The 16,228-nt window shown below is 38.0% G+C and overlaps 1 protein-coding gene across 3 annotated transcripts; it reads right to left on the bottom strand.

Annotated features, from left to right (window-relative positions):
- Window positions 1-2,706: 2,706 nt before the first annotated feature.
- On the bottom strand, window positions 2,707-15,907 carry LOC127066424 (basic-leucine zipper transcription factor A). Of its 3 annotated transcripts, XR_007782393.1 has the most exons (6): window positions 15,690-15,907; window positions 11,994-12,090; window positions 11,119-11,292; window positions 9,355-9,713; window positions 8,298-9,264; window positions 2,707-7,691 (listed from the first exon to the last, which is right to left on the bottom strand). XR_007782393.1 is itself a non-coding variant. In XM_051000174.1 (5 exons), exons 1-5 carry the CDS (start codon window positions 15,699-15,701, stop codon window positions 8,353-8,355), a joined length of 1,554 nt encoding a protein of 517 aa, XP_050856131.1. In that variant the 5' UTR covers window positions 15,702-15,906; the 3' UTR covers window positions 2,707-8,352. The 3 variants fall into 3 exon arrangements, 2 of the variants coding, with proteins under 2 accessions (XP_050856131.1, XP_050856132.1); XM_051000174.1 differs by having other exon boundaries at window positions 2,707-9,264; window positions 15,690-15,906; XM_051000175.1 differs by lacking the exon at window positions 15,690-15,907 and adding an exon at window positions 13,797-15,397 and having other exon boundaries at window positions 2,707-9,264.
- Window positions 15,908-16,228: the final 321 nt, after the last annotated feature.

A 16,228-nucleotide genomic window follows, 5' to 3' on the forward strand; every position in this document is an offset into this window, starting at 1 on the left:
GTCTTTTTTTCGTTGACAATTTCCTGTCGATGATGGTCATGAAAAAAAATCTCGTCCTATCGGTCGGTATAATTTAGTCTTGATGCAACGACGAGTCTCGATTAGGAGTCTGGAGTATGATGTAAAAGTGGTGGAGCAAAGTTCACGTCTCTTCTTATCCAGCTACTTCTCCTTGGCGATAATGGTAAAATCACCCGGTGCAATCTTAGCCGGCAATCAATTTACTTGAAACGGGTCTACGTTGGCGATTCACATAGATAACGCGCTTCAAAATGGAGGGTGCTCTCTGGAGTGTGTGTAGATAGGGGGACCTCACCTCAAGGGCTAAGTTTTGTGAAAATGACTGACGGTGGATTATCAGATCGTACAGGGAGTTCCTCTCTTCAAGTATTAAGTCTCCGAGCACATCGTTTCTCGCTGAACACTTTAGGCTTACATAATTTCACGGCGGTTCGCATTAAGCGCGTTCAAAGTTTTCGTTGGCTTCGTCGTCGTCGTCGTCGTCGTCATCGTTGTGATCGTGGTCGTCGTGGTTGTCGTGCATTCGTCCATAAACAAGAGAAGTAAAAGTGCTGATAGAGAATTAGTTTGACATGAAATACCCTCCTTCGGTTTCTATTCGTTCCAAACTTTTCAAGAATCCTCTCTTTTCTTTCTTATTTCACCGAGTTACGAAGGAAGCACAAAAGGAAAACATCTATTGCTTCCAATATTCATTCATATTATTGTAGATACTCGTAGAATTCGCAATAACGTTGCATATTCCTATTATTAACCGTATATTGGAAGGAAGAACAACGTGGAAGCGAATTCTATAGCGATAGGTTACGCCCAGGAGTTTCATCACGGACGAGATCTATTTACAATGGCTGTTTACTATATTTGTTAACGAGTATGAAGCATATTCGACTAAAGAAACAAACTAGTTCGGACTGGCTTAACAAAACGAACGGTCTGCTGCTTCTTCCTCTATATATATATATATATATATATATATATATATCTATGTACATGTGTGTGTGTGTGTCCTTTTCTCTCTCCCTCCCTCTCTCTCTCTCTCTCTCTTATCTCAAACTATCGCGATACACCAAAAACTCTTAACACCACTATCCGCCCGAAAAGGGCTCCGTCGCGTAGCTCAACAAAAGGAACATCTGCCACCGTCAGACCCATAATACGCTGAAACTACTGACATTGAAAATTTCGTATAACTTGGACCTGTATCGTATTGTCGTAATCGACTTTTCGTAATATTGTAGATCATTGCTGGATAAATGTAGGACGAACGATATCTATTCTTCTGATCTATTTTAAATAATAGAACAATCGATGTCAAATGGAAAGGGAAGGACCGTCAAGAACGAGTTAGCATTCGGGTCCATATCGTGAAAGTGGGTCGGATCCTAAAATTTTCATGCGTCACTCGATTAGACGGCTTAATTCATCGCACGAATAATAGAGCATGACTGTTACCATGCAAACGATGCGTCGTCGCTCGTTGTCAGATCCTCATGCGTATTTGCGTGTTTGCGTAGGATGATAATAGTATAACGTTATGAGCGGAATCGAATCGTCTCGTAGACAATTTTGTATGTTTTGCGATGGAAAAGTTTCAGCAGAAAAATAATATTCCAGGGAAATAACTAAAGTCTCCTACTCTGGGAAAAGTGCTCGATAGTCGATGACGTCGTACTCGCGAATGACGTCAAAAGCGAAGAATTCGTATTTGCGTGGCGCTCCAACTCTCGCAGCGGTTCTCTCGGTAAATGACAAATAATTTAGTTGATTTGATTATGCGTTACGGATTCTTGAAACTCTTTGGTGACAACGAAATTGTATCTTGCATTTGTATATATTAAATGTTAAGGACCATCGACGGCGATGTACACTTTTGACGTACGCGTCAATTTAATTTTAACTTTACGATACGTCGAACGCGTTCTGTGAAAATTGTATATACATTCTTCGCTTCATTAAGACATATTGCGATCAAAAGGGCATGTCGCTCGAGATATGAACCTTTATACTGGTATATATCTTTACGGTCTTTGTCATCAAACTTTTTTGTGGATAGTAATATCATTGAAATAATATTCTATCGAAATATTTTTAATCAATTTTGCCAAGCATCTATAAAAGCGTTTCGATACTGTCCTACGTTGGAATTAAGTTTTATAAAACATATTGTTACGTCAATCAATATGTAATAGAAAAGTCGTATGTATCTATATATGTATGTATGTATGTATGTAAGTATGTATGTATGTATGCATACATGTATGTATGTGCGTACGTACGTTGCTCCGGTCGCATTGAATCTGGGAAAATGTCAATTAACAGAATAAATTTACACGGTCGCACAATGTTCGCTCGATGAAGCAAAAACGAATCGCATACTACTTTTAACTATCGGATTTTAATTTTCTACGACCGATGTGTTGTTTCTAATTTCAATCAGATTTTATTTTATGCCAGTTTATTCCTTTGATATCTTTAAGCGATCGATTTAATGGTAGAATCTCAAAAATTTTTTAACACGATTTGACATTCATTATTGGTTGCATAATCTTTCCTAGGTCCTCTTGAATGAAAATTATTAAATATAATAACAATGAAATAAACGAAGAAAGAATAAGAGAAAATATCTCAATAATTGTTCAACGTAATGATAATCAGCAATAAAATCCTAGCCTTATTGTTCCCCTTTTTTATTCCACTTATTTATTTATTTACGTATAGTAGGTACATTTCGGCTGCATATTAATCCGTATTCGAGGAAAACAAATATATTTTACTTTTAAACACCGTATTTTTTTGAACCGCAAAGTTCGCCTTCTTTTTGCATATTTAAAAGCTCGCGTCGAAACGCCGAAGTAGTCACGATAAAACGATACCCCTGACAGGTCACCAACCTCGATGAACAACCTTTTTTGCAATCGTGTAAACTAGCAGTCGTGTAAAAACATCTGAGTAACATTAATTTTAACGTTTATCTATAAGCTCGACGTCAGCACGATTCATGTTCAACAGACGTTAGAACTGACGTTTCTGACACCACGTTATTATTGGTCACTAAGTGTTCTTTTTCATTGCATCGAACTCATATATATATATACATATACATACATACATATATGCATGCAATTATATACATATATATATGTGTATATATATGTATGTATAAATACGTAGATGTACAAGTAACTATATATACGTATATGTATACTATAGATTTTGGCAATTACAGGTAGATATTTTTTATGATTATATATATATATATATATATATATATATATATATATATACTGTCTTTATTATTTACATTCTCTCTCGGTTTTTCATTCGCTAACTTTATTCAATCACTCTTTCATTCACATGTATATGTATATGTGTATATATATATGTGTATACATATATATATATATACATATATATATATATATATTGTGTATGTATATATATATATTACTTTGTAACGTGATAAAACGTTATTAAAAAAGTCAGTACATCGTTCGTAATGTTTAAAAAACCTTAATTTGCACTACGTTTTATGTTTCGTTTTGACAGTGCATAGTAGAATCGCAAATATTGTGATTTTACTCTTTACCGCAATAGTAATGTGTGAATACATCGTTTATATATAATATATATATATATATATATATATATATATATATATATATATACGTATATATGTATATATAAACGATATATATTTATGTATAAATCAGCAACGCGACATCTCGTGCGAGGGAAGACCTTTCGAATTCTTGTAAAGAGCCATTCTCTTTTGATTTACACGACGTACCTTGTGTAAGCCTTACCTTTGTAACCATCGTAATTTATACCATCTAATTGCTATGCGGTAAGAGATGCTAACTGTCGAAAGTGTAGTTCTTGATCGTATAGAGATCTCTTTATATATATTTATATGTATATATATATATATGTATGTATATGTATATGTATATGTTTATATATATACATATTAATTGATTATATGTATATATATATACATATAAATATATGTATGTGTATGTGTGTGTATATATGTCGTATTACATCGAGTGACGGCTACATATTTGCTCTTTTTTCTCTGTCTTTCTTTGTAAGAAGTAGTTAAAGGTTATTGTAATGCGGCAATGCAGATACACAGAGGTAATCAAAATGCGAGGTTGTTTATGCTATATCTTAAAACACTTCCTTTCCTCCCCATTTACCTCGAACTTTTCTCTCTCCCTCCGTATTTATTATATTTCTCGTAGTCTTCCTTTTTGTTTTTTTTATTTTTTATTTATTTGTTTATTTATTTATTTATTATCTTTTCTTTTTTATCTTGTCCCTGCCAATTTCAAGAACGTTATTTCGCAGACCGATACTCGCTTTCGATAAAAAAAAAAAAAAAAAAGAAAAAAAAAAAGAAAAAGAAAATTTTCACGCCCATTTTCGTCATGACGTTCGCTTGGCGATTGTATGCAAAAAGTGACCCATCGTAAACTCAACTATCATTGATCGACAAAAGTTTCGCACGAACCGATATTCCGAGCACTCTTATTTCTAATAACAAATTAAACGAATTATTTTCCACATGCGTAAAACGGAGATGCGAAACTTTTAAAAGGTTTTGCACTTTTCTCATTTGGCACCGAGAAAATTGTCACCAATACACTGCGATCCCGAGGAATGCCCTGCAATGATTCAACAGACTAATATCCGTCATCTTTTGTCATTCTAAAAAATGCAGATTGCTTGGTCGCCGTTTGCATAATTTCAGCGCGTCTATTTTCGCTTTACTAAAGGATTGTAGGAGAAGGCTACATAAATAAATGCCAGAGGCCATATTTTCAGTGGGTATATAGTATCTGCATGTACCAAAAACAACAGTTACAACTTATAACAATCTTTTTATTCCTTTATTATTATTATTATTATTATTATTATTATTATTATTATTATTATTTATTATTTATTTTTTTATTTTTATTATTATTGTAATTATTATTATTAGTATTTAATTTTTTTTGTTCTTTTCTTCTCGTTATCCTTGTTATCGTATCATCATCATTTCATCATCATTGTTTATTATTATTATTATTATTATTATTATTATTATTATTATTATTATTATTATTTATTTATTATTTATTATTATTATTATTTATTATTATTATTATTATTATTATTATTATTATTATTATTATTATTATTTAAAATGGCACTACGATACCAGAAACCTGTAAAGGGTTTTTAATCGTAAAATGTTCTTGGGGAGGAAGTCGTCTACATTTAAAAATCGTAAAAGTATACTCATATTTCTCTCTCTCTCTCTCTCTCTCGATTCCTGCCTCTCGTCGGCGGAGAAAGAAAGAAAGAAAAAATCGAAAATGATCTGATCGAACAAGGGAGACTCGTGACGCTTCGAGATAACAAAGGCGTCGTTCTTTTCGTCTCTCGCTTCATTACTTTTCTCTGCTCTTTCTTCTTCGTCTTCTTTGCTCTCTTTATTATTCTTCTCATTATTATTATTATTATTATTATCATTTACTCCCGCTTTACAACCACCCGTTTGACACCACCCTTTTACTGTCTCCTCCTCCTCCTCCTCCTCCTCCTCATCTCCATGATTTCCCCTTTACGAAAACCTTACTGTTGGCCTTACAATAGTAAGAAACGTTTGATCGTATCGAATAAATCGAACGGTCACGTAACATTGTTCGACAAAAGGTTCTTTCGCGCGCGTACATCTCAATTCGAATGAGAAGCTATCTGAACACGAGGAAAAATCATTTGCGAAAAAACATTTTGAAGAGCTCGACATAGAGAACGCAGTACGCGAAAAAGGGAGGCATCACGTTTTATTCTCTTCTATTTACATATCTATGTATCTATCCGTCTATTTTTTCTTTCCCTCTTCTTCTCTCTTTCTTACTTTCTGGTGTATGGTCGAACACGTGTTTTTACAGGATATTCCTTCCTCACTTTTTCTCTCCATCCTTTTTTTTTCCTGGCTCTCTATACACATATTATATAATTCTCTTTTCCTTTTTTTATGTTTATTCTCTATCTCCTTTTATTCCCATCAAGTTTAAGCCACAGCTCGTACGCACGTACACACATAGGAGCCGGTCCACAAGCAGAGATAAGCGCGCGTTATCCGAGTCAGCGTTCTTCTCGTCGTATTTCTCTATATCTTCCGCGTTTTTCTTTTTTCTTTTTTTTTTATATTATTATATTTTTCTTTTCTTTTCTCTTTTTTTTTCTTTTTCTTTTGTTTCTTTTTTTCCCTTTTTTTCTTTTATTTTTTTTTGTTCTCTCACAGTCGTCGAGTATTATACTTACAATAGAAATATATTAAAATTGCAAAGTTTTCTCACACGGAGAGCGCCGATTGATCTCGTCCGTGACACGCCTTATCGTTTAATCGATTCTTTATCACTTAATCGTAATGCATCGTGTATGTATGTATGTATGTATGTATGTATGTATGTATGTATGTATGTATATACGACTAATGTAAATTCTGAATGATGAATTATCTATGCACGTTGGATGTATGCTTGTATGCATGCATGTATGTATGTATGTATGTATGTATGTATGTATGTATGTATGTATGTATGTATGTATGTATGTATGTATGTATGTAATGTCTATGTATATGTATGTAATATCGTACATGGCATATCGTGTATTTGGCGAAGTGTTTCTTGACTGATTTTATTATTATTATTATTATTATTATTATTATTATTATTATTATTATTATTATTATTATTATTATTATTATTATTATTATTATACGCGAGTGCATTGTATGACGAGAGACTATTTACGGCTGGTCGTGACGATTGAACGATACAAGTTTTCATCTTTTGCACGATTATAATTCATCGTAGTTTCTTATGTTAGCGTGAGACGTTTGAAAGTTCGTGCGCGCGTTACGTTTTCTTTTTTTTTTTCCTTTTTTCTCGTTATGGTAAATTTACATCGGCGATAAACGATGTACAATATGGCTCTCGCACTCTCCATAACTCTCTCTCTCTCTCTCTCTCTCTCTCTCTCTCTCTCTCTCTCTCTCACTCTCATACTCGCTCGCTCTTTCTCCTTACAATATATGTATATATAATCATTCCTTTTTCTCTCATTTCGCATCATCGGCAGCATTCTTTTCTCTTCTTTTCTATCACAATTTCTTTCTCACCCTTTTCTTAATCTCCTTCTCCTTTCTCTTTTTATCTTTCTCTCTGTCCCTTTCTCTGTCCCTTTCTCTCTCCCCCTCTCTTTCTCTCTCTCTCTCTCTCTCTCTCTCTCTCTCTCTCTCTCTCTCTCTATTTATCTATTTTTTTAGAGCAAGATACAACCAAGTTTTAGTGATGATCGAGGTAATTTATCGTTCGTAAAAGAAGAGAGAGTCAAAGAGAGAAAGAGAGAGAGAGAGAAAAAAAAGAGAGGAGAAGAAAGAGAGAAAAAGAGAGAGAAAGGTGAAAAGGAGTTGAAGAAAGTTCAACTTCAATGCATCGAACATAAATCTAAAAAATCGTGCGCAAACGTCGTCGTCGTATTCACTTATGATAGAGGTAACATATCGCATCGTTCGTTTTCTCCTCTCCTCTTCCTCCTCTTCTCTCTTTTAGATAGGGCAGTGTTGTGGACGGTTACGGAATCAACGTCCGTAATCCCAAAAATGTTTCCTACAAGTATACATACTATTTAATAAGTAGATATTTCAACAACCGTCTTTAGAACTAAGTTTATAATGTATCGTATGATTTCAGTATAATGCATTCCTTTCTGTTTTCATCATTAGTGTTATATTAGTATCATTATTATTATTATTATTAGTAGTAGTAGTAGTAGTAGTAGTAGTAGTAGTAGTAATAGTAGTAGTGGTGGTAGTATTATTATATGAAAACCTTTTGAAAAAATCACTTTTTACCGATGCTTAACCGATACGAGTCAACCCGGCCTCGCAATTTCCGTCGATGTCCCGACGGAACATCCGCAACGTGTCTTTTTCGCAACAGTCGACCCTCGACAATTTCCTTGCGTCTTTTCAAGTGCAACTCCGTTTCGTACACAATTCGCGCTTGCTCGGGTAGTAGTACGTCGGCAAATCTCTCTTGCGGCTCGTATCCATGACCCACTAATACGCAGTGGTCATCGAAACGAGCCCCAACAAGTTTTTACGTTTTAGTAAATGCTATGTTAATAATACCATTAATAGGTATATAATCTATCTACCTATCTATCTATCTATCTATCTATCTAACTAGCTACATATCTATCTGTCTATCTACCTATCTATCTATCTATTTATCTGTCTGTCTGTCCGTCTAGTAAAACAGCATCGTATTAAAGTCTATCCTCTTCCTCCTCCTCGTTATCCTCATTATTCTCTTCGGACTCTTCTTTGTATCCCGGATGCTCCGAGATGGCATAATAATTGCCATTGTAAATGACGCCCAATTCTCGGAGTACGTCACCCCTGATGATGGCCTTGATCGTCCAGTTGTAACACTCCTCGCTTTCGCTCTCCCGATCCAATCGTTCGACGTCCAATATCTTGGAGCTTAAACGTTCGAGAATGATGCCGATGTCCTTGATGCTGAGGTGATGCTTTTGATCTACGGTGAGCTGATCTATTAGCAATAAAAACTTCTCAGATGTGACGATCTCGTCCTCCATAATCGTGTTCTCGGTTTCTGACTCGGAGCTGTCGTGCTCTTGATGATGATTGTGATGATGATGATGAAGATGGAAGCCGCCGGTAGAGTTGCCGGGACCTAGACGGGGACTCGACTCCTCGTCGGCCGTATCGCGGAATCTGACGTGGCCCTTACCGAGTCCCGATCGCCTCGTGCCGTCGGAGAGGGAGGAGGGCGGTTGGGGCGACGGTGTCTGTGTCTGGGTCTGCTGCTGTTGCTGTTGATGCGGATGATGGTGCTGCTGTTGGTACTGCTGATGTTGGCTGTCCTGGATCGGCGAGGTCGCGACCGACTTGTGTACGGCGATCCTGCGACCTTCCTCGTGTAGGGCGCAACAATGAAAGTCGCATTCCCCGGTCGTTCCGTTGTCCGCACCGTTTACAGGACTACCGTTCCTTGCTACTGGCTGATGAATGTGATTTGAACACTCTGGCGTATGGATATGGATGGTCGTGCTTTCGAACGAGTTCGTTCCTTGCTTCACCAGACGACCTGGCATACCGTGTGCTTGCTGCTGCGCCTGCTGTTGCTGTTGTTGTTGCTGCTGTTGCTGCGCTTGCTACGAGATCAGAAAGAAAATTAGCCGAATCGTCGGACATGCAAATCCTTCTTATTATTCTTTTCTAATACTCTCAACATTTTTCTCTACCATATCATCATGATTTATCACAGTGATTTGGGGACTCGCGTATCTGCTGGGACCAAGCTCGCCCGCCAGATGCGTTGGCTTTCCCACATAATTCAATTTGTCAAGGCTAGTTTGAATCACCAACGAGGGTCGTTGACTCCCGCTCAGATCGGCTTTCTTTGTTGGCGAATACTTGGAGGACTGGGCATCCGTGCCCTTCGACTGCGATTGAACCTGCGACGACGACGACGAACGTTGGTCCCAGTGTAGGACCACTGTGACTCGTCCCTTATTGTCCATGATTTTCCACGATGGCGTCTCATCGTGCAGCTCCAGGGCGTGGATCGTTTCGCAAACTATTTTCGGTATCGCCGATATCGCTGAAAACGAGGGAATGCGTGTCATTTCGATGCTGAGCTCTTTCGATTATTATCATTTAAGGATTAGGTATATGAAGAAGGTTTAAGATGAACGCACGAGGGAGGCGGAGAAACAGAGAGGCAGACAGAGAACATTTTTCTCTCGATTCAACGTACCTACTTGAACGAGAAAACTAATCGTTATCTGATCGCTCTATTCCTTGAATCTAACAGTTTTGTTTTATCATACTTACGAATCGACATTGGCTTTCTATTCAAGAGTACTCGTACACGTTCCATTATTATTATTACCGGCTATTGTGACGTGAGTTATAAAGTGGCGACAATCGAGCATACGTAAAATAATACAACATTCCAGTAAGAGCATTTTCACTTTGCGTCACTTTTAATGACCTGCATAATTTTACCCTTTTAATGATACGCTTCCTTAATATCGACATATTTGTGTCATTTAATTAGACGTCGCTATAAAGTATATGCTTCCTAAGTATAAACGGTTCTAATGATTCAACTGAGAAATGTCAACGCTATCGAGGAAATATGTCAAGCGGAATTAATTCAAAAATCTTTTGCACGAGTAGCATCGGCTCGCACAAAGTCAGACGTGCGAGATTAGGTCATATTATATTGCTTTAACATTTAACGTCGCGTTTCGCACGTGGACGCTCGTCAGACTTGGACGCGGGCGATATATAAAAGGTTTCACATATTTTTACTACTTTCAGATAAAGAATCGACCTCAGTCAGGATACAAAGAAGACAAATAATATTTTATTATAAGAGAACCGCCCACACGCTTAGTCCTTTCACTCCATTTTCCACTGGGTGCCACTGGATATATATATATATATATATATATATATATATATATGTGTGTGTGTGTCTAGATGTACATCACACTTTCTCTCCTTCTCTCTCTCTCTCTCTCTCTCTCTCTCTCTCTCCATTAAAAGACAAAACTAATGAGCTTGTCCATATACATTTTTTGTTGTACGTTTTTTCTTAAGCTCCATTAATGTACCGCCATCAACAAAAAACGTTGCCTATCATTAGTTCGTTGTTTCATCTGTCTTCCCTTCTCTATATGATGTGATAGTAGACATGAAAAAAGCAAAAAAAAACGTAGAGCATGAAAGAACTATGGATTTCCTTCGATCGCCTTTTAACGACTCGTTAACGCTCGAATGAAACGCATACGATCGAAGATGAGAACCTATTTCGAGCGTCGAGACGTCCGTCAAAGATCGTAAAATCGTCTTATTAAAGATAATATTAAAGATAATATCGAGAATACTATTGCAAGCTCTAACAAAATTTCCTCTTATGTATGTATGTACATACATGATACCTACAAGAGACATACATAAATACATATGCACGTATACGGTCGAAAGTAGTAATGTACCGGCTCGTATGATGTCGACGCCAGTTGGACACCACCGTTCACCATGCCGCAGTAAAAGAAGAATCGTATTATTGGCTAGTGTCTTGAAGTATTCACCGTCCTCCACTTGCGTCCCGTCCGATTCCAATACTAAAGAAACATTCTCGTTCTGCGGTACGCCCAGTTTTTCTTTACCTAAAATCACAGTAATGATTGCCTTAGTCAGAATCAGTAAGAAATGATTAAAAATTAAAAATAATATCTTTGAACATCGAATCGATATCCATGATTGATTGATAGATAATCATCGTAAAAGGTGAAACAATGTTATCGTTTTTTTCCTTTTTCTTTTCTTCTCTTTTCTTTTCTTTCTGTCTCTCTCTCTCTCTCTCTTTTTTTCTTTTTTTTTAGAGAGAATTCTTAGACGAAATGGATGTGTCAAGCTGTATCGTGAAAACTGTCGTATGATATATTTTTTTCTTTTTTTTTCTTCCGTACTTTTTTATTTCTTTCTTTTTTCCGATCACCTACCTTTCGAGAATCGACACGTTTATTTTATTTGTAAATATAATTTTATTGATTCTTCCACTCGTCATTATTTACTCAGCTGTTCTGTTTATTACTTTCTGTTTTCATCGTTCCGCCCCGTATAATTGATTTGAGTGAAATATTCTGCGTGATAAAAGCGATACCCTTTGATATATAATTCAACATACCAAATTTAATTTAAAAAGATAAGGATAGAAAAAGTTACATTCGTCCTGAGCAACGACACGTTCCTTTTGACGTAAATACTTCGATTATTCGAATGAATAGATGTACGATTCATTTCGATATGAACTTTATCGTTCCGATTTTTCAAAAATTTTATTTCACAGAAAAATTTAAATTCTTACCACGATGTATCAGTTCTTCGAAATTGCTTACGACCAGTCCCTTTCTTACATTACGCCAACTGTCCCATATCTTAAAAGGTCTCTTGCTCCGTAACTCCTGCGAAAAGATATTGCGATAATTTTGCCTTTAAAACGTGTCTCACATCGAAAGCTAAAAATACGACGAGGTTACGAGAACGAACGCTTTCTTTTCTTTCATTTCTCTCTCTCTCTCTCTCTCTCTCTCTCTCTCTCTCCCTCTCTCTTTTTTCTCTTCTTCTTCTATCCTTCTTTAGTTTTTAAAAAAGCAATCGTTCGTAGGCAATCTCGACGTGTATAAAACGAGAATTTTTTGGTCCGCATAACGTACATACATACGTGGCATTAAAAAAAAATTAAAGGGCAGGTATGCGCGTAGTGGTAGGGTAGTAAGACTTTTAAACTGTCCGTAGATAATGCTTATCACCTCGATGTTAAGTGAAGTGTCTCTACCGGGTCAACGGGAAAGTAATCCACCCTGTATCCTTTATACGCAGTGACTAAGTAGAACAGATGATAAACGAAGTTTACCGTATATCCCAGGTGAGAAAAATAACTACCGAATCGTAACTCAAACCTGCATGAATCGTATATACGTGAAAGTGGAATAGCGATTAATGGTGGAAGATAATTCCTAACGAAAGGGAATGTTTTTCGATTTAGGATCGATCTAGTTAAATTAATCTTAATTAGAGCTTTAAATACGCGCCAGACATGCGTATAGTCATTCGTTCGAAGGTTTATAATAAAAATTCATTAAACTTCAAACTTAATAATAATAATAATAATAAAAAGAAGAAGAAGAAGAAGAAAATATGGAAAGACGTTCTTAGGATACTAATCTTTAGGTTAAAGATCTTAACTTTGGGTGTCAAGTTTAAACTTTAATCGATAGGTGTGTCCGGTGCAGCACACCTTACCGACTACCTACATACTCGTTCCCGGTGTCCTACTCTTGAATCGAAAAGCAAAATTGAAGAAAGGAAGAAGAAAAGGAAAAGAAAAAAAGAGAGAGAGAGAAAAAGAAAAAAGAGAGGAAGAGAAAGAGAGAAACAGGAATTAACTCTAAATTGCTTTTAATTGCAACGTCTCATATATTATGAGCTCTACTGTAATTCTTCGCCCTCCGACGCTTTACTCGTTCCGTATCATTTAGCCTCTTGTGCAACAGCATGGCGATCTAATTGCAGTGCTGCTTTACCTTTTCTTATTAGAGTACCGAGTTTCTCGCGGAAAATTAAAGCGTTAAAAAATGAATAATTTCTCGCGTGGTGGATGCAGTTTTAATCGATAAAGGAATATCTTCTTTGCGTTAATATCAATTTTACGTCGGTGATGTTACAAAGGCGTAAAGACACGGACGAGTCTCGTCATCGTATGACGCTCTTCGATAATAAAAAAAGATGAATAGATCAAAACTAAAGAAGCAGAAGGATAAGAAGAAAAAAAATAAATAAATAAAAACTGTACATCGAAATGGGACGTTACAGGACCAGAAAGGAATATCCTAAGTCCACATTGATTGGAGCTTATCGAAAGCATGACTCTAATTAGACAAATAAAAGAGGATGGATGGAAAATAAAGAGAAATAATCCACTTATTCATGATTATATCGAATACAGATCTGCAGAGAGAAAAGTTGAAAAAGGGAAAAATAATATTTGTATCCTCTTAAATACATCGTACACTTATCCACAGCATATGCATGCACACGCACACATACACACACACACGCATACACACACAGGCGCGCGCACGTACATATTAGACATGTCGGAACAAACCTCTGGGTTCATTAGACTCGACGGTGGTGCTAATTATGAAGGGTACGTCGACGATTGGCTGCACTCGGAATCTTTGTACCCGATCGTTTTCTTTTCTTTTCTTTTCTTTTTTTTTCTTGTTCTTTTCCTTACCGAGGCTGTACGTAGAACTCGTAGAAAATACAACACGAACGATACGTATGCGCGTACGAAGAAGACATATAGCGATTTATACACACAGAAAATAGATAAAGGCACAGAAAAAGATGAAGCGCGCTAGCGCACGTACGCACGCACGCACGCACGCACGCGAGCACGCAAAATGATCTCTCCTCTTTCTCTTCTTTCCTTCTTTCTCTCTCTCTCTCTCTTTTTCTGTCTCTCTTATTTCTTTTCTCTGTGTCTCTCTCTCTCTCTCTCGTTCTCTTCTTTTCTTTTTCCTTTTTCCAGAAACCCGTGTGCACTCTCTACGTTATCGGCACGTTACACGAGTACGCGCTGCGCGAAATAAAGAAAGGGAGCGTTATATTTCAGCGTGACGAGTGCCATTAGAATAAGGCTAATCGAACGGGGAATATTATGTTTGGGTTGTCCCTAGTTTTCAACAGGGTGGCGCTAAGCGTGTAGGGCGCAGGCGCAGGCACAACTTATGGTCGAAAACACTGACCTGATTCAATCATTCTCGAGTGAAGGGTAAAAACCGTCTCGGAGAAGGTTCGAAGGGAAGAGAAAAGGCGTCGTATGAAAGGTGGGCGACGAGACGAGGAAGAAAAGGGTGAGGGAAGGGTAGACAAAGCAAAGAAAAAATAAAAGAGAGAGACAGAGAGAGAGAAAGAAAGAAACAGTCTAGGTGCCGGGTCTTCTAGGGTGAAAAATGTCTCTAACAAGTTAGTCACGATCGTCGCTATCGCTGCTCTTGGTCCTTGCTTCGACAATTTTTTTTTTACAGATTGAATCAGAAACGTTAAGAAAAGCGACCAACGGCGTTCGTTGCAATAAACGGGGAAGTCTTACAATTAGTAAACAACGGCAGACAAACGTAATCTTATTGGATAGCGATTCGAGGACACGCAAGAAAGGAGGACGCTTCGTTGTGGGTGGCGTATGAATCTAGAAAGCCGGAAAAATGCGATAACACGTTGTCCGCGACGGCGATTACAACGAAGATGATAATGATGCACGCGATCCTACCGAACGCACTCTTCTTTCACGGCGCTGTCGTACGACGACAGTGGATAAAGACGGTGACTGGTCGGACAGGGGGAAAAGGAACTCGCGTCTCTTATTTCTCGGATCGAGAACTAACGACTAACGAAAGAGATAAAGAGAATGAGAAAGAGAGCAAACGAAAGAGAAAGAAAGAGGATCGTGCCTTTTGACATTGCTCGCGTACTCGAGCGAAGCATGCGGGGTGGCGGTGGTGGTAGTGGTGGTAGAAGAGGATCGGCCACCACCGTTCTGCTGGTGTCACGAGGTCACGACGTCGAGGAACTAGGTCAGGCGAATTGTGTTTCGGACGTACACGATCAGAGAGAGATTCGAATCGGATACGAACGAACGCGAGATGCACGACCGACGAAACGACGCGATGATACCTACGAGACGCTTGCTTTTTTATCTTCTCCTCCCGAACGGGCTAAGAACCGTACGAACCGCGACGAAGTAGAAGGGGGTGGGGATATGATAAATATGTATACATGTGTGTGTATGTCTGTGTGCGTCCATGCGTCTGTGCGTGTATGTACGTATGTGTACGTATGTATCTATGTGTGTATATATATATATAATATATACATACATACGTGTGTATATACATATATATACACGGTAACATATATATGCATGTACGATAGGGGACCGATAGCGCAAAAGCAATGCGTCAATGAATATAAAGAAAAAGGGATGATTGCGTACCTCTCTTGCCATTACGTCATATCCCTGCAGGTAAGGGACCGTCCCAGCAAGCACACTTATTCAGAGAGAAAGGAGTAAAGGTGCACGTCGTCGCATTATCGTTGCGACGGGATGCTGCTCGTGCGGTGCTCGCTATCCGCCCAGCCTTGCGCGCTCTTTCTCTCTCTCTCTCTCTCTCTCTCTCTCTCTCTCTCTTTCTCTCTTGCTCTCTCTTCTCCACCTCCTCCTCCTCCTCCTCCTCCTCCTCCACCACCACCACCACCTCCACCCCTTTCGCTCACTCCAGGCTCGTTCTTCTCCTTTTGCCACACACCGAATCACCGTAGGATGCGACACCGTGCTCTCCTCTCCACCCCCTCACCCTTCCCCCTCTCTTATCGTTAACCCCCTCGACCACCCACCCTCTTTCTCTTTCTCTCTTTTGCTTTCTCGTTTTCTCTCTCTCTCTCTCTCTCTCTCTCTGTCTCCCTCTCCCTCTTTCTCTTTCTCTCTCTCTCCTTTCCGTTCGCGTTCCCCCCTATTAACGCGCCGGTCATACG

This window comes from Vespula vulgaris, chromosome 9 (assembly GCF_905475345.1).
Source record: "Vespula vulgaris chromosome 9, iyVesVulg1.1, whole genome shotgun sequence".
Taxonomy (NCBI): domain Eukaryota; kingdom Metazoa; phylum Arthropoda; class Insecta; order Hymenoptera; family Vespidae; genus Vespula; species Vespula vulgaris.

What these genes read in the sequence shown, in the direction of transcription:
- LOC127066424 (XM_051000174.1), bottom strand. An exon ending in CGAAGAACTGATACATCGTG is followed by an intron (nt 11,293 to 11,993) that starts GTAAGAATTTAA and finishes CTGTGATTTTAG; the next exon opens with GTAAAGAAAAACTGGGCGTA. An exon ending in TGATAAATCATGATGATATG is followed by an intron (nt 9,265 to 9,354) that starts GTAGAGAAAAAT and finishes CTGATCTCGTAG; the next exon opens with CAAGCGCAGCAACAGCAGCA.